General features: G+C 33.5%; 1 protein-coding gene across 1 annotated transcript; it reads right to left on the bottom strand.

Annotated features, from left to right (window-relative positions):
• Nucleotides 1-501: 501 nt before the first annotated feature.
• LOC140166798 (low affinity immunoglobulin epsilon Fc receptor-like) lies at nucleotides 502-16,982 on the bottom strand. The gene is made up of 6 exons (XM_072190288.1): nucleotides 16,882-16,982; nucleotides 14,106-14,206; nucleotides 8,804-8,920; nucleotides 5,684-5,836; nucleotides 4,604-4,692; nucleotides 502-669 (listed from the first exon to the last, which is right to left on the bottom strand). Exons 2-6 carry the CDS (start codon nucleotides 14,188-14,190, stop codon nucleotides 502-504), a joined length of 612 nt encoding a protein of 203 aa, XP_072046389.1. The 5' UTR covers nucleotides 14,191-14,206; nucleotides 16,882-16,982.
• Between the last annotated feature and the right edge of the window lie 1,370 nt (nucleotides 16,983-18,352).

The raw sequence follows: 18,352 nt of genomic DNA, 5'->3' as shown, positions 1-18,352 counted from the left end.
TAATAATAATAATAATAATAATAATAATAATAATAATAATAATAATAATAATAATAATAATAATAATAATAATAATAATAGTAATAATAATAATAATAATAATAGTAATAATAATACAAATATTTTGTATTTCAATGGTGCAGGTCAACAACATCTTCGACGATAAGAATAAGCACATTCAGATTCGGTTATGGTTATTACTTTCTCATAGGCATTGTGTACAGAAACAACAAGAAAATACGCTTGCCTTTAATTAGCCTTTCAATCTCTGCCTCCCCACCTGTAAAAAGAAGTATATTGACACACATGTTGGAAATGAATATTAAACTCGTGCATTGATTTCATAGTTATAAATTGCAACCTTTTGAAGGTTCTCCTCGGAGTTGCGTTTTTGCTTTAATTGTAATACATTATAACACAACATTATTCTAAAATGGTTGACTTTAATTACGTATAGGCACCGACTGTGTCAACCGTCATTAAGTCTAAAACATTTATTATTTATTTACACCAACCTGAAATTGGTTTCTTGCATAAATATCCATTACTTGTCCAATGACACGGGAAATCATTCCATTTTCCAGATTCAAAATATAGATTAGTACAGTCCTCGCCATCGGGATCATACAGATCGTTAGGTTCGCCTGGATTCCAGTTTATAAAATCAACCTGTACGTGTAATACAAAATTGCTATTAATGTTACGAAATTATATTTAGGATTTTTGTTTTTGGTAAAAAGTTTTAGTAATATTGTCGGGTTATATAACAGTCATGAAAACGTTTTAAAACGTTTTGTACACTGTAAAAATCGGTGACGTGTGACGCGTTTAGAAACCAAATATGTGACATGTGACGTGTTTATAATCTGAACACAGTATTTAGCTGGGAAACTAAGTGTTTAACTGGTAAAAACAATAAAGATTGATATGCTAAACATAGTGTTTAAAATAGGTAACGTGTGACGCGTTTAGCAACATGTGACATGTGACCGAGAATGTGACATGTTTAGAAACTGAACACAGTGTTTAACTGGGAAACTATAGCTGTGTTTAGCTGGGTGATCAGGCTGTTTATAGCTAAAACACGTGTTTCTACATCACCGGGAAAGTTGTAGCTCGGGTGAATAACTACTTTGCTAGTGAATGCTACTAGGTGAATTGTTGCTAAGGTAATTGTAAATAAACATGTTTTGCATGGCAAGACTTTTCATCAATAATCTTAAAGAAGTCTGATGAATTATGCAACCTTGTCTTGATAGCCTGGGCTACATGTATGTAGTCTAATTTTTCATTCGTCAAAGACATACAGTGCCAACTCAAGGAAGCTACCATCAAACCATCTGACTATTATTCATGTGCGTCCTCATCCGTCATTATCTACAAGCGAAATTTTACTTGATGATTCTGTGACTGATAGTAAAATAATGATAGTTGGCTACTGTGTTATAAGAAAGGACAGAAATTGAGAATGGGTGGGGTTTGCACTTTGATCAGAAATGACATTGCCTTTAGGAATAGAGATGACTTGACCGATGATAGTTTAGAAACCCAATGGTTTGAGCTTTTATTACCAAAAACCAAACCAAGGTCATTCCAATCGGCTTGAGTGACCATTTTATATTTTGCAAAAGAAAAACAGTTTAGACAAAGTTGCTAAATGTCAATTTGTTCACAAAATCAGTTTTGTCAGATTATACTTTTCCTTTTCAAATTTTTCTCTCACTTCCTGGTCAGGTAATTTGAAAAATAGTTTCAGAAATTAACATGCAGGTTTAATATAACTGATTTAGCTTATTTCATTTATCCTGCAAAATGAGAAACTTTGAGGTCACCTGGCCTAAAGTTGATTTTGCGAATTAAGTACATGTATTGCATTTTGCTTGAAATTGTGACTATTCTGATATTTTCATGAGCATGTTTGTGGATATTTAATTATGTATGTTAGCATATTTATGTCAGATAAATTGTAAGGATAGTGGCATATTGTTCCTTATATAATGACATTCATATTTGATGCATTGTATCAAACTGTTTTATGGTAGAAATTCTGAAAACAAATGTTTTTAAACATGGAAATGAAGTAAATGTGTTTTTTTGAAATTTGGTTAATTATTAAAATGACAAAGAAAATGTAAGTTTTTGTATGTTTGTATAAAACAATTGTAGCACTATAGGCAGCGCATTAATAACATTATCATATTTTACGAAAAATGGTGTAGGAATGAAAATCTATCATGTTTTGGTTGAAATCACATTAAACATGTCACATATTCAAGATTAGGTATGTGATTGAAAATCCTATACACTTCTTGGCTAAACACATTGTCCTAAACATGTCATGTGTTGAGCAGCATGTTTAGAAACTAAACACTATAGTGTCGAGGTCAACTAGACTTAATAGTGTTTAGTTTCTAAACATGGTGTTGACTGCAGTAGAAACTAAACGTGTCACAGTGTGTAATAGGTGTCACAGTGTTTAGTTTCTAAATGCTGCGACATATTTAGTTTTTACAGCAGTCAACATCAACATCATACTATAGTGTTTAGTTGACCTGGACACTATAGTGTTTAGTTTCTAAACATGGTGTTGACTGTTATAGAAACTAAACACTGTGACATGTTTAGAAAAGAAATACTGTGACACGTTTCATAAGTGTTACAAAAAGGCGTTTAGAATCTAAACACTTGAATTTTGCAGTGTATGAAAATACATTACAAACATTTTTTAAAAGTTTTTAAAATGTCTTTTTTTGCAAACATTTTTTTATCAATTTTTTTTGTCAACACTTAAATAACATTTTGTTAGAATATCTGCAGTAAGTTATCAAAAATCGTTGTTGAATGTTAAGAAAATGTTTTATACCCTTTATATACTAACTCGACATTTGAACGTTATCTGACAACCTTTTCTAACCTTTTGCGAATGATGTCGAAAATGTTTTGTGTTTGCTGGTATTGTCCAGAAGAAAAACCAAACGCGTGTATTTGAGCGATTTTAGAATAATCAGTTATTATGTTCATGTTTACTTTTACGTCATTTAGACTGAAATTGAAGGTCTTCGGCCTCATTAGTATAATTGGCTTGAACTGATGCTCTGTCCACTTTAGCCATTCGAAGACACATTTGCACACGATGACAGATTTGTCAATGCAGAGAATATGCAATATTATTGCATATAATGTGGACAGAATATATCATATTTATCTTCAAGTTCTCTAGACAATCGTAACCAAAATCTAAAGAAAATACTAGCACAATGTCCTATGTTGTCAAATTTTAACCTTGGACGTGACTAACAATTAAGGGTTCATTCATATATTTTCATTATTAAACGATTTTTTATGCCCGAGGGCATAAACAACGTTTAGTCATGAAAATATATGAATGAACCCCGTTAATACATATGCAACATTCTGCGTGCTGTTATTTTCCTTCACAACTAAAAATACTGTCATTTTAGACTAAAAACTACAAATTCCCTATCCTTTTTAAAAGTTTTCCATCGCTAATTGTAAGAAAACGTTTACTTGCTCGTATTTGGACACGCGTACATCATTCGCGCTTTGCGTAAAAAGCTCGCGAGCATACGTGCGTATATTCTACTCGCGAGCGTCCATAGGTTCTAGCGCGGCTTCGACCAATCACGTATGCTGTTATACAGCGTGTATGTATGAACACTCAATCTAAAGAGACCAGGTGCTAATGCTCCCGACAACCCGGGACATCATGACCATGATGACAGTCATTTTAGCGTCCAATCGATAATTATCCATGTTTAAATAATTTACAACATAGACCCCATAAGAAAAATACATATTTTACCCATAGGGTCTATGTTTACATTTACCACACAGACTGAATGTCAATACATATACCTAAAATAGGTACATATATTCATAAAATAAAACAATTAATATTTGCTCTTCGGATTACGATCATTTATGAATGCAAACGATGCAATAACTTTGGTTTGCATTGCGTTTCCTTACAACTTGTTATTGAACCAATTATTAATTAAACTGTTAAGCAATGCACATGAATTGATATTGATTTGTTCTGTTTTTTCGTAACACCTTCAAGCCTTAATGGCTTGCTCGCCTTGAGTGAGACATGTACCACTGTACAAATGGCAAAAATACAGAAGAGAAAATAGAAATGAAGGCATAGCGCCCATTAAGGTTGGTCTTAACCCTGGAATTATGGAAACTTTTGGGCCTCATAACTGCTAAATTATTGATCTAAAGTATATAAAAGTATGTAAATATTTAGAATGGAAAAAACTGAGGTCAAATTTGGGTTACAATGCTCATTTGTGATGAAAATACCAAAATACTACTTTTAAAACACATTTGGTTATTCTTTTCAAACCTTATTATTTTATGATATTTTCCTAACTCATGTTCCTCATTGTGTTTAGGAAAACAGAAATTGTATTATAATCGTAATTACACTAGTAAATCACAGATATTGGGGTTCCTAGTGTTTGTGTGGGGAGGGTTTTGTGGGAGAATGTGTCATTGTGTGGGGGTGTGTCAGTCAATTTGATGTCATCAAACTACTTTCATACTATTAACAACGGTTCACTTAATCTAACAAACCTACCGGTGATCCGTCTATCCATACAAAATTCCCTTCATCGTCCAGGTCATTAAATCCTATCCACACGGCTGTCTTCGCTTCACGAGCAAGCACTGTAATCAAGTTTATTTGTGATTAACTGAATGTTAAAATACTGTGCAACAATCAACTAATACTTTTTACGGTAATAAAAGAAACCAATATTACCACTGCTTCGATTACAGGAACATACTTGTAGGTCCTAGCATTGTTGTTTAAAATTGAACATAAACAACGCTTATGATTAAATCTGTTTGATGTACAAATTTCTATGTTATCATACCAATCATTATTCATCACAAAACACAGAACGAACGTTTGAACGCAGGAACAATCTGAACAACTGAGTAGTCCATAATAATATCGTAAAGAGTTGTACATTAAATACAAAAGTCGAAGTATAAAGAAACATAATTATGAGAGTAATTATAGGGCACTTGCACAAGAGGACGTAACATTAAAGGGAGTCTCCGGTAATCACGACATTATGCGTTATATGTAAGAAAAATAATTATCAAGCATGAATCACGTGGTTTTATTTAAAACAAACTCATAGTGACCAAAGACGAATAATAAACATCCGTCTCTCAACATAGATTAAGATAACAAACTCATATTGACCATAAAAACGAATAAAAACAGTCGGCTCTCAACACGCGATATTCAAAATTCTCGGGCGCCGAAATTGTCGAGTGCAATGAAGGCTGACGAAGGATTACGTCTTTGCACTTCATTTCGGCGCGGTAATTTTGAATATCGCGTGTTGAGAGCCGACTGTTTTTATTCGTTTTTATGGTCAATGTGAGTTTGTTTTAAATAAAACCATGTGATTCATGCCTGATAATTATTTTTCTAACATATAAAGCATAATGTTATGATTTCCGGAGACCCCCTTTAACTGTGCCGGAAGAGGGCATGGGAGACAATACAATCACCTGTTAGGAATACCGCAGAATGTCTAAGCATAGCAGGTGAATGTATTGCACTCCAGGATTCATGGAGGAAATTTCAGTCTAACCTCCAGATTAGGACATCATGAATATGCCTTATTTACACTAAACTTACTTCTGTGGAATAGAAGCTCGTCCTCATCATGTATACTGGTAAGGTTTGCTCCTAAATCTTCACAAGCTTCTATAGCTGACCTGTAATCTAGTCCTTGAGAGCTCATGAAATAAAGATAGTCTCCTCGAACAAACCAGTTCTGTGGACATCCACCTTTAGACAAAAAAATATATACATTTTTATCACTGTAACAGGTTTAAGCTAATATTTGACCTAACGCATTATAATACGTTGGCTGTATATCATAGTGGCGTATAGTGATTTTTGGTCATTTAAAAAAAAATTGACACATATGTTTTTAATAATGTTCTCATTCGTTTTTCTAAGTTTCATCAGTCAAAATTAGCTAATTAATTGGTAATTAATTATTTAAATGTGGCGTATTGTTACAAAGTTTTGTGTTATCCATAGTGGCGTATCGACCATACGCCACTTTTTATACACATTTTATAAATAAGAAATATCGGCAAAATTAAAAACATTGCATGTCATAGTGGCGTACACCGCGCTACATTCCATAGTGACGTATCGGATCTATACGCCACTATGGAATGAAGCCGACGAAAAGTAATGCCATAGGGATTACACGGCGATCGAGATTCGAGGTGGCGTAAGGTTAACGTTAGGTTAGGGTATTGCGTTTTGCGTTTTGCGTGTTTTCCTTAGTGACGTATAGTTTTGTACTTATAGTTTTCAGTTTGACAGCAAATATGAATTATATTATGTATTTATTTCTTTTGATAAATATATAGAAATGAAATCTATTTAGTTTACTACAGAAATTTCACATCATTTACAAAATATATCGAATGTCTGATTTACACAACTCGATTTTAAATTGGCATTTCTTCAAACCCGCTTTTCTCGAAAAGTTGTTTATTCGCGGTGCCTCACTATACGCCACTATGGAATACAGCCGACGAATAGTTCTGAACTGTGTGGTAATGTCTAATACCTTGTGAAGACCAAATCATTCGTTGTCCCAACCAAAACATGATATCGTAGCAATTCCTTGCTGATTCCTTTTTCAGTATTATCGATCACGTGAAGACTTGGCATGTTAGCAAACCGACTAACCAAGGACATTTGAAAGTATGTCATTTTGAAGACCCATTCAGTGATCTCAGCGAAAGTGTAAAAATATTGTGTACAACAAGTGAAGGATAAGTCATTAAAATTGTCATACCCGGCTTTCGACTTGCATGTTATGTTAGCACACCTATGCAAAATACAAAATTTGGAAGGTTCGAAGTGATATTTACTGAACCTAAATATCAATAAGTGTTCGTCAGAATTGAAATGCACTTGTGATGAAGTTGAAGGAATTAGATTATTACAGACATGATGGGTGCAAAAATTGTTAAAGGTCATTTGAGGTTGACTAAGTATATATTGTTGGATTGTCAGAATGTTCAAAATTGTGTCCAGCGCATTTGATGTCAACTGAGCATTGATACATATGTAGTAGGATTGTCATAAAACGTGGTGCATGTGATTACAAGTGTCAAAACCATCAAGGTCATATCAAGGTTAACAGTTACTGATAATAGGTAGTTGGATTGTTATGAAACTTGGTTGATGTGATCACCATTGAGCAGCACATATTAAAAGGTTGTCTGAATATATATTGTTGGATTGTTGTGAGACTCGGAGGATGTGATTTCCATTGAGGCCTTTGTTACAACTATGAATTAAATGTAGATCTATTTAGCACAAATGTTTCAATTTAGCTTTCAACATTAAAATTCTTGAGTAGTATGTCATTGGTGATATTGACCAATAAATACCAAGAGAGTTCTTTCCTTTCTTTCTGATTTGGATGGCCTCCCTGACACTCCGTGTGAAAGCATTTGAGTCTCTGTCGAGTAATTTGGTCCCAGTCGATGACATGATTATCTTGTGCTATGTGCCATATATGGTGAGTTATTGCCTAGTAAACCGTGAGGAGGGTGCACATTTTCTAGATCATGTATATGACCCACTACTAGAATCAACATCACTTCCGGGTAACGAGATCTCGCGGGAAAAGCAGTGGACCAGTTCATCTGTGATCAAGCCATCAGCCAAGATGGCGAAAACTCAGATTCGTGAGCATTTTTACCTTAGATTTGGCTAACACAAGTATTAGTTTATATTTTGAATAATGTTTTAATAGTTATACCGCAGCTTCTATGTGATTTACTCTTGCATTTCTGGAATGTAATGTTGAACAATCATACGTTCCTGCAGGTATCAAAGACAACCCTTTGGATAACGTCTCCAATCGACAATGTTATTATTGTGCAGGGGACAGGGTCACACTGACATTTGATTAAAACTCACCTTTTTAATAATTTCATTTTAAATCTTATTTTGATAGATACAATTTAATACCTTCCTTCAGCTCAAGCGTTTGTACTTGCCCCTTGTTTATTAATTCTTGTATCTTCAGAAATATCTGCTCCCATTTTTCAATTACTGACACATTTTTTTGTTATTAGTATTGTGGTCATTTTATTTTCCTATTCCTATTATATTATTTTACACTTTAAAAATAGATTAAATTGATAAATATTAAATTACTGGTAGTAATTATGATTTATATTGATATCATTAACAGTAGAGTGACACATATAATTATTATATCTATCAAATAAAATAAAATAATCGAATAGAAGATTTCAAATCATAAGTCGAGTAACCATAACGTCTTTGAATTGAATGCTTTCATTTTAACGCAGTACAATAGCTAGTATATAGCAAGGGCAAGTTAATAATAAATAGACCTATTCGCATATATACTTTCAAAAAGCATTATAAAAAGCATTGTAAACCAAAATCTCTATGAAAAGGTCTGAGCTGAATGATGAATTAGTCATTATCCTTTAATACATTATTATTTTCAAGATCGTTTAATTTAAATTGATCTAAACAAATACTTGAAAATACTTGAAAATAAATAATTCAAGCAGGTAGAAAGAGAAACAAGAGACAGTGATAGCGACAAACATGATAAAGAGGGAGGAGCGAGAGAGATAGAGATGGGGAAGGGGGAGGGGTAGAGAGATCTAGAGAAGGGAGGGAGTGATCACAATTTGATGATAGTAAACGTATTCACAGCTATACATCGTTAGTGCTTACCACAATATCGTTCGTCGGACCCGTAAGGACATTGTTCTGTCCCATCACATACGTTTTCTTGTCCGATACACACACCATTATGACATTCAAATGTTGAGCTGCTGCAATTCACGAAATCTAGTGGTAAGAGAGATAATAATATAACAAATAAATATGATGCAGGTTTCATCTTATTATTGATATTCCACAACATCATTGAGAAAAGTGGCATAATGCATGATACAGGCTGTATCAAAATGATTGCCACCCATCCAGTCGTTATGTTAATTGAAAACATATTTCTTCCAAATGCAACATGAGGTATCCTCTTGAAATTACCAAAATGCATTAAGGTTGAGTCCCTGTAATATCAGGCTTTAACTCAGACTATGAGACATCCTCCTGATGTTGAGGTTCTCCTATATCTATAATCCATTAAGCTTGTTTATGTAGTCTAGTTGATTAAAAACATCGGTCGATTTTTTGCCAAGTTTTAAAAATAACGGTTAGTTCATGAAAAAGAAGAAGTGACATTTAGCAAAACGCGATGAGGTTTATTTGCCCGTAAGAGAGCTCTATTGTTCCGCTATTGTATCCGCTATTGTATCCGCTATTGTATTCTATTCATAAAAGCTACTGCAAGAATCGCGGCAATCTCTGATATCGCTGGTGTCTACCGCCGGCGTTTCGCATTTATTAACATTCAAAATGATCCGATACTCTTACATTTATTCCTGCTTTTTATATAATATTCAGAAATTGCAATTATGAAAACTACAAACTTTGAAAGTGAAAATATATTACCATCGAAAATATATCATACTTAAATTCTATAGAATCTATAGATACCAAACCCAGAAGTGCCCATTTATTTTCTAAATTTTTGTAATCGCGCCCAAATACTCCCCGCAAATATCTTATACACGATTTTATTGATTCATTTTGGGCTTACTAAAAGTTAGAAGTCGCCAAAATGGCAACATCCATTGATAGCAATGGTTGAGTAAACATTGTCTAAACACTAGATAAAAAGACAGCTTTGTACTACCAGAGAAGATGTGAGGAAAAGGAGATAGATCCAGCTATCCTCAAACAAAATATGTGTGCTGCCGCTCATTCAAAAGAAATCACGCTATTCAGGTTTAACAACCCATGATGGGTGTGATACACAAGTTGCTGCTTACTAGTTTTAGGAAAGGTCAGTGTCTGTATATCATCATACTATGTATACCATGCATGCAGACCCAAACATCCAGTTATATTTCAAATAAAATATGACCGAAGTTCCATGGCAAATTATAATTTCTGACGCTTGTTGACTCTTTCAACCTCTACGATTTATGATACCAGATCTGTTATTAGGTTTGCAGGAAATGACAGGAAAATACATAAAACAATAAAATAAACATGATCAACAATCATCCCTTTTCTAACAAAATCCTAACAAAACACTCTCCCTAAATGATTAATATAATGTTCCAAAATCTGCGGATTTTGTGGGAATTTTTACAAAACTACATTTCTTTCTTGTAGTATCCACGTGTGGTATCCCATCAGAGCAACAGCTACTTAACACACACGTGTCATATTTTCAAGGAATTCTCTATAGAAACATTGGAAATATTTCCAATTCTGGAGTGAAAATTAATCAACCGTGGTCGACAACACACATCACATCAACATGATCAAAGGCTACTTGTAGATGTGTAACTACTTGAGAATAAAGGACTATGAATAGGTGCGACAGGATTACCTACGGGATTATCTCAAGGATGTAATTCTGTACTCCCTTCTTTTCTTACATCTTCTCTGGTACTACAGATCTTATTAGTTCACGCACACAGAATATTATGTTACTCCCCGACGTAAGTATCACAAATGCGGGCATGTATCAAACACCATTATGTGAATTCGAAATAATAACGCCTATTCATTTATTCATTATAAACCTCTTGCAAACTGGAATGTGTATGTGGTAAATTGTAATTTTAATAACCGATATATGCTAAGGAAACGAACAGGTACTATAATATTATTCAAAATCAAGAATAATATCAAACAAAAAATCCTCCTACTCGAACAGTACACTAAATTTAGGCCTGGGAATTAGACCTGCATTATGATTATAGACCTAAGGTAAAAATACTTGAAGAGATAAACAAGAAACCTTTCGTGCTTGGCTGATCCTTGCTGGATGAAGGTCATATTGATCTACATGTATTACGTGAGTGAAATCAAATATGTCGTTTCCAGTCCCTGGCTGAACTATTGGGTTCAGCTATTAATTTTTTAAATAATTCTTTTACCCCATGCAGTGGGTGGATGCGGGTCATTAAAACCACTAACCGCGAAATAAGGATATAGAACTAGGTTGCCCCGCAGGCCAAAAATCCCCCGCTAACCGCGAAATATGGATATCCAACTAGTTTGCCCCTTGCAGCTTTAAAAAACCACTCATCGCGAAATATGGATATCCAACTAGTTTGCCCCGCAGGGCTACAAAGAACCACAAACCGCGAAATATGGATATCCAACTAGTTTGCCCCGCAGTGCTACAAAGAACTGCTAACCGCGAAATATGGATATCCAACTAGTTTGCCCCTCGAAGCTTCAAAAAACCACTCATCGCGAAATATGGATATCCAACTAGTTTGCCCGCAGGGCTACAAAGAACCATTAACCGCGAAATATGGATATCCAACTAGTTCGCCTCGCATGGCTACAAAGAACCACTTACCGCGCAATATATTTTACGTCAAAAAAAGAATATCTACCAAAAAACGTTTCAAAACGTAAAAAGGGGCCAAGTTAAAAAAATCTTTCATGTGTGGCTTTTCACCCTTTTTTAAACTTGGTCCCATTTATGAAAGTTTCTAAAGACCCATACGAAGTCATCTTTAGGCTCCTTGTTTGTTTTCTTAATTGTCAGTGTTCATTTTGTAGAGTAAATTAATTAATGTTCGTGCTTGATTGAAGTTTTTCCGTAAAGGCGTTATAATGTATTTTGATTTAAAAAAAGTAGCAAAATAATACTCACTTTGTTAAATTCTTCATCGTCTTGTGCGATTCTGCGCCTTATGTACAGATGTATGGCCTATATGTAGCAGGTTGACAGACACTCAATTTGCTAAGTATTATAATACTCTACTACTCTTAATGAACACGCAATATAATGAAACATAAACCTTCAAATGTTTTTGATAATACATAGCCTACGTCATATTGCACCGCTTTCGAACAGTCTTAAACCTAATTGTTGCATGTAGAAATTATGACTCATTCTTCATGAATGGGACCAAGTTTAAAAAAGGGTGAAAAGCCACACAGGAAAGATTGTTTAAACTTGGCCCCTTTTTACGTTTTGAAACGTTTTTTGGTAGATTTGGGTATTGTTATCCAATCTACCATTAAATTATGTAGTCTAGTTGATTTGGGTATTGTTATCCAATCTACCATTAAATAAGCCAAAATACAGAGGGTATTATTTTCTCAACCCACACACACAATTGTACACACACCCCACCCCCACACAATACAATGTGCATGTATGCCATTAAAGCTAGTCACTGCTCTATTGTTGATGGCCCTACTGAGAAGGTAATTGTTTATTTAGTCAACCAGAAAATCCAATAGTTTAACAAAATGTGACAACTGTAACAATAGGGCTGAAAGATTTGCTGGATCAATCACCATGAATACAGCACTGATTTAAAGCCTGAAATTACAGCGCTTCAACCTCTAATGTGCCCCTCAATGGTCTAGCCTTGATGTTGCCCCTCCCAACGGTCCCACCCAATAAAATTAACAAACAAATCCAAAATTTACAGTTTTCATGGCATTTCATTTTTTGACCACTTGAAATTCACTTTGCCCCCTGTACCTCCAGAAAAACTCTGGCGCCGGTGCCCCTACTGGATATATTGTCTGGCGCAGTCAATAGCAATATTTCAGATATCAATTAATTGCTGAATATTTCATGTCATACATTTTTATTTTAACAATGTTAACTTATTTATTATTCATAATTCAGAGGGAATGCACACGCAAATTTCCATTAGCGGTGTTTTTTTTAAAACTGTCATTCAATTCTATTCTTTATCAATCATTTAAAAGAGTGTAATGTGTTAGAATGTCTGATTTTCGCCCTTGAAACTGGAATTGCGCTTTATAAAAATGTCATTCATAGAATGTTGTAACTACTACGTCGTTGTATCAAACATTTGTTTAATTCTAATGACATTGTCCGTGTTGTTATGCATTAAACCTACGTTAACGAAGTTATTTTGAGATAAAATTTACCAGTGGTTGTAAGTTTGTACCCTATGGAGAAAATTTATACATTCCAAATACAATTAAAAGCAACGAAAAAGAACAAATTTAAATTACGGATATTTTGTCCATATAAATCAACTAGTTGGTACATTTCTGGCAAAACATTGCAGATTTCATACTTGGCTATAACGAGCTCTATTAAAGATTATGACTCAATTAACAAAATCAATATTTTACTCTATATCAATTTGTAAGTGCTTTTTAGTAAAGTAAAGATTGGCAATTTAAAGAGAATTGACCATTGCTCATTGAAATGAAGCTAGTACTCGTATATGAACAATATAAGTGTACTCTTTCATTTAATGACATAAAATTTGAAAAAATATTGTAAGGAACATTTTTGGTTTTGACTTTTAAAACCTACAGTTTGGTCAAAAATGTGCTTGGATGGGTCGTTTCAACAGATTTACCACATTCACCTTCCTATAAAAAATTGCGTTGTCTGTTGACGTAATGAAAAAGGTGTTTTTAGGGGGAAGTGTTAGATTTCGTTCGATATATAAAACAATTCTGATTGGATGAAGGGAACACTTGAGGTTTTGTCAAAAACCAATCACAGATTCCTATTTTCCACCAGATCTCATACAGCTCTTATGATGCTATGCGCGCAACAGTGTTGTATAATCACAGATTGCGTAGAGGCTGGACTCGCTGTGTTTGGAAATATCTGTGTATTCGGATGTATCGAGGTGAAAACTGTGCGTAGATGCATATATAAGATAATCATTTCCGTAGCCAAACTTTGCATATGCTGCATTAATGTTAGAAGGTATTTCTAAATACAATTTAGTATGCGTTCAATGGCATGACACTGTATACTATAATTTGATATATTGCAATATCCATTAAACTTTTTACACAATTTCATGTGTCATACAGTTTTACCTAATATCAATACATGTTAATATTTTAAGTAAGATAGACGCTCATGTTCATGGTGTTTTTGTATTAAAATAATTAAAAATTAAAATGAGCATGACAACGCACTTACCACTAGCTGCTAACGTAGGGAGCTGACAATATATTAATAAACAGCCAAGAGCAAATATAAATCCATACTGTCCGGTAAATACCATTGTGACTACATATCACCTGTAAAATAGAGCAAATGTAAGTGTGTCTAGCAAAACAAAATATTGCATTCAGCTTGGCCTTCTTAAACTATTATGGAATGAGTTATTATGAGACATCCAAGTACAGAAAGATATTTTGCTTGTCAAGAAATATAAGTAATGTCATAAATAATGCACAGCCATTTCGTTAATTGAAAAGGAATAATATTATATTTTGGAATGATTTTAATTATTGTCGTCTTTAAAGCAATATTATAACATTTGCTTAGGAGGACACCTTCGATATTTTTCAAAATTCCGTTTTTACATGATTATATTGTACTTTATTAAACCATCATACATTGCAAAAATCAAAACCCTATGTGCTGTAGTTTTGTCAAAATCCGAGATTTTGAATAAAACGAAGGTACCGTCGTTTTATTGTTACGATGGAAGTATTAGTCTACCGATTTTCTTTGCTTTGCCTTCTGACAGTAAAAATTAACATTTTATGACAAAGAAATACTGATCTATTTTGTATGAAAATGTTATAATATGGCCTTAAAGACATCTAAGTACAGAAAGATATAATGTGTGCATGTGTATAAGTAATATATATAATTATACTCCAAATATTCGTTCCAATAAGTATTCGTTATTCAATCCATTTCAATTAATTTTTTTTCATCTTCTAACGAATGTTTATTGACGGGAAATTAATTTTAATGTCGAATGTCTGGTGGAAATATATTATTGATTGTATATACGTTAACAACCATTCGTTAGAAGTTAAACATGACCCATGATAAATGGGAATAACATGTTGCATGGAATATTCTACGTCAAATAAAAAGTATCAGCTGGCCTCATAGTGATTTATCCATTTTCCGATTTTGAAAAAGATAATAGGCGCTACCAACTAAAAAACAATTTTTTTAAATGAGTAATTCCATTTGTTTAACATTTTTGACAATTTTCTGCTCTTTCTTCTTCTGACGCTCCTTTCTTTTTGCAGCCCCCTGCTTTTACCGGAGGGGAGGGGGGCTCTCGCCCAAAGCCCCCCTATACGCGCATGGATTAGACAAGCGACTTCACACCAAATCACACTCCCACCCACCCCACATAAGCAGACCCGTCAACACCTACACACGAAACATATGAAGTCTCTCAAGATATGACAAATAAATGAGATTATTAACAAAAATAAACAAATTACCCAGCAAACACAACAACGTTTTAAAAACGTTTTAAATGAGTTATATTTTGGCTTTTGGTTTAGGTGAAAATGTTTTAATAACATTAAAATGTCGGGTTATATAAAGGTCATGAAAACGTTTTAAAACGTTTTGTATGAAAACACACTACAACATTTTTTAAATGTTTTCAAAATGCTATTGTAAACTACTTTTGAAAACATATTTTGCCTAATATTTTGTCAACACTTAAATAACATAATGTTAAAATATTTGCACCCAGCAAACACAGAAATGTTCTTAAGATATTATTTTCAAAACGTTTTCATAACATTTAAATGTCGGGTTATATAAAGGTCATGGAAACATTTTTAAAACGTTATTGCAAATATTTTGGTCAAACATTTTTCGCAAAACCTTTTTTCAACCCCAAAATAACATTCTGTTTAGAATGTTTTGTATCAAGTTTTCAAAAATGTTTTTGGAATGTTATTAAAACGTTCTTATACCCTTTATATAACCCGACATTTAAACGTTTTCTGTAAAACATTTTGTGTTTGCTGGGCAGTAGATTATCATAAAATGTTTTTTAATGTTATGAAACGTTTTATACCCTTAATATACCCTTTTTATAACCCGACATTTAAACGTTTTCTGACAACCTTTTATAACCTATTGCGAATGATGTCGAAAACGTTTTGTGTTTGCTGGGTAGTAATTAGCAATAAATGATAAACAATCTTGCCAAAACATTTTTACGGATTTCAGTCAAATCTTTCCAAGTACATGAAGTATTATAATAGGACTACATGGCTTGATTCAGCATTATTTACATAATGGTCAAAATAGAGTAGTGCTATTAAAGACCCATTCAGTGATCCTAGCGAAAGTGTAAAAAAAAAGTGTTTATGAATTGCTTAAAAGTGAAGGATAAGTCATTCAAATTGTCATTTGGTATTTTTGAAATGAAAAATTTGCCAAAACACAAAGAAAACAGCAGTATTAACGAAGTTGAAGCCCCATTCAAATACATGTAGCTAATTTAGATACTGTCAGTATCTAAATTACAGATTCATGTAAATTCCTTATTTTTGTCTTAAATACACGGCTTTCGGCTGAACCACTCGCAGGCTATGTTTACATATTTATGACAATAACAAAGGTACCAAAATCTGAATTTGGATGATTTTTACGATCGTCCGGATGAGCAAATCACTGAATGGGCCTTTAATTCAAACCAACAACACATAGAAACAATATCGATTGTTTGATTAATTAAAGCCAATGTAGGGTGATTGATGTTGAAATGCGATGCAACAGTGTACGTTCGACCTAATTTACTAGGCTATCAATAATTGCAACTACTATACCAACTACACACGACATTGCATAAAATAAAGAACGGTCATACAGGTACGTATACTTTATCTGTTTAAGGATGGGTCATATACATACGGATATACTATTAACCATAATATTACATGCAACATAACAATATTTAAATACAATCAAAAATACATACCCACACCAAAGATTACAGGCTACATTCCATCACATCAAGTTCTCAAACTGTCGACGTAATACTTCGGTGCATGAAAGTGTTTGGTGGTAGAATTGTCCATCGCCTGAACACGTAGAGAATATCACACAGTACATGAACAGCGCCACATATATTCCACTTACAAGTGGAATGAGATGTTGGCATTTTTACAAGTTGAATCAAATGTTACTATCGGTTTTCAGTGATAATAACACAACTGCCATATCCAAATGCAGCATTAGTTCCACCCAATTTATAGCTTAATGCAATAAAATGACCTATAAATTATGGCCATTTCTAGCAGAACCAATAATACAAACATTTGTGCAGTTTTGCCAATAAAATACCAAACTTTTATCTCTTCTACACAGGTTATATTACGAGTTCACTTTTGTGTTGCAAAAATGTACAAACAAATCACCCATTTATAGGACAGCATTTTATCCAATTGAATACATGAATTCAAAACCCACCCAAGTCCATGGGAAGTGATTTTGAGAAAAAAACCTGTGTATCATTTTAATTCTTTCAGTTAGATTTACCTGGTCAATATGGTAAGTTTTACGTGCAAATGAGTGGGTTAAACTGTATTAAGTATGACGATTAGCATTTCAGGGGCTTCGTGGGGTTTATTTTAAATGTTGGACTTGTTTTTTAAAATCATATACAAAGACAACAATGTTGGAATGAGATTACCACTAGTAAGAGAATACAAAATAAAGCACACCGTTAAGAATAATGTTGATAAGCATTCTGCCAGGTAATATAAAACACACACTTTCCTTGATTAAACCTTTTTTTTTTCAAAAGTCACTCTCCAGCAATGAATGTGTTACAAGTGGACTTTTATACATTCTGGATTTCAATCAATGTGTTACAAGTACAAGACTCAAATCATGGACTTGGGTGGTTCTTTCATACATGCTATTTTTCACATGCTCAATAAACACAGAGGATGATTTTGAGTTGTTCTTCCATACATATGACAGGCCTATGTATAGCAACAATTTTCCATGCTTAACTCAATGTGGCCAAAGTATGGACTTGGGTGGGTTTTGTTTTCATATATTCAATTGTTGCTTTTCTATCCAATCAATTCCATAATTCATAAAAAAATTCCTCTAATGTTCATTTTTTTACCTGCTATGTCATAGTGGATATGTTTTTATATTGCGCACAACTTAATAGTAAAATATTTTGAAAATTACAAATCTTGATATTTCCTCCTTCAGAACGATTCTCGCTGCATTTTGTAACGGACTCATTACAGCGTGACAGAATACTATCTGCCGATCTAACATTGCATCTGATTGGTCAATTATATGATATTTTCACTTAAGTCACCAATCAGAATGGAGCTTTGCAAATATTAAATTCACCCCAATTTTTTTGCGTGGTGAAATTATTCTAATAATTTTGCTGATTGATCTTATTGATAATGCAAACTTCTTCT

Source organism: Amphiura filiformis, chromosome 12, assembly GCF_039555335.1.
Source record: "Amphiura filiformis chromosome 12, Afil_fr2py, whole genome shotgun sequence".
Classification (NCBI taxonomy): domain Eukaryota; kingdom Metazoa; phylum Echinodermata; class Ophiuroidea; order Amphilepidida; family Amphiuridae; genus Amphiura; species Amphiura filiformis.
The sequence above is the reverse complement of the archived record's forward strand: the minus strand, read 5'-3'. Positions and strand labels throughout refer to the sequence as shown.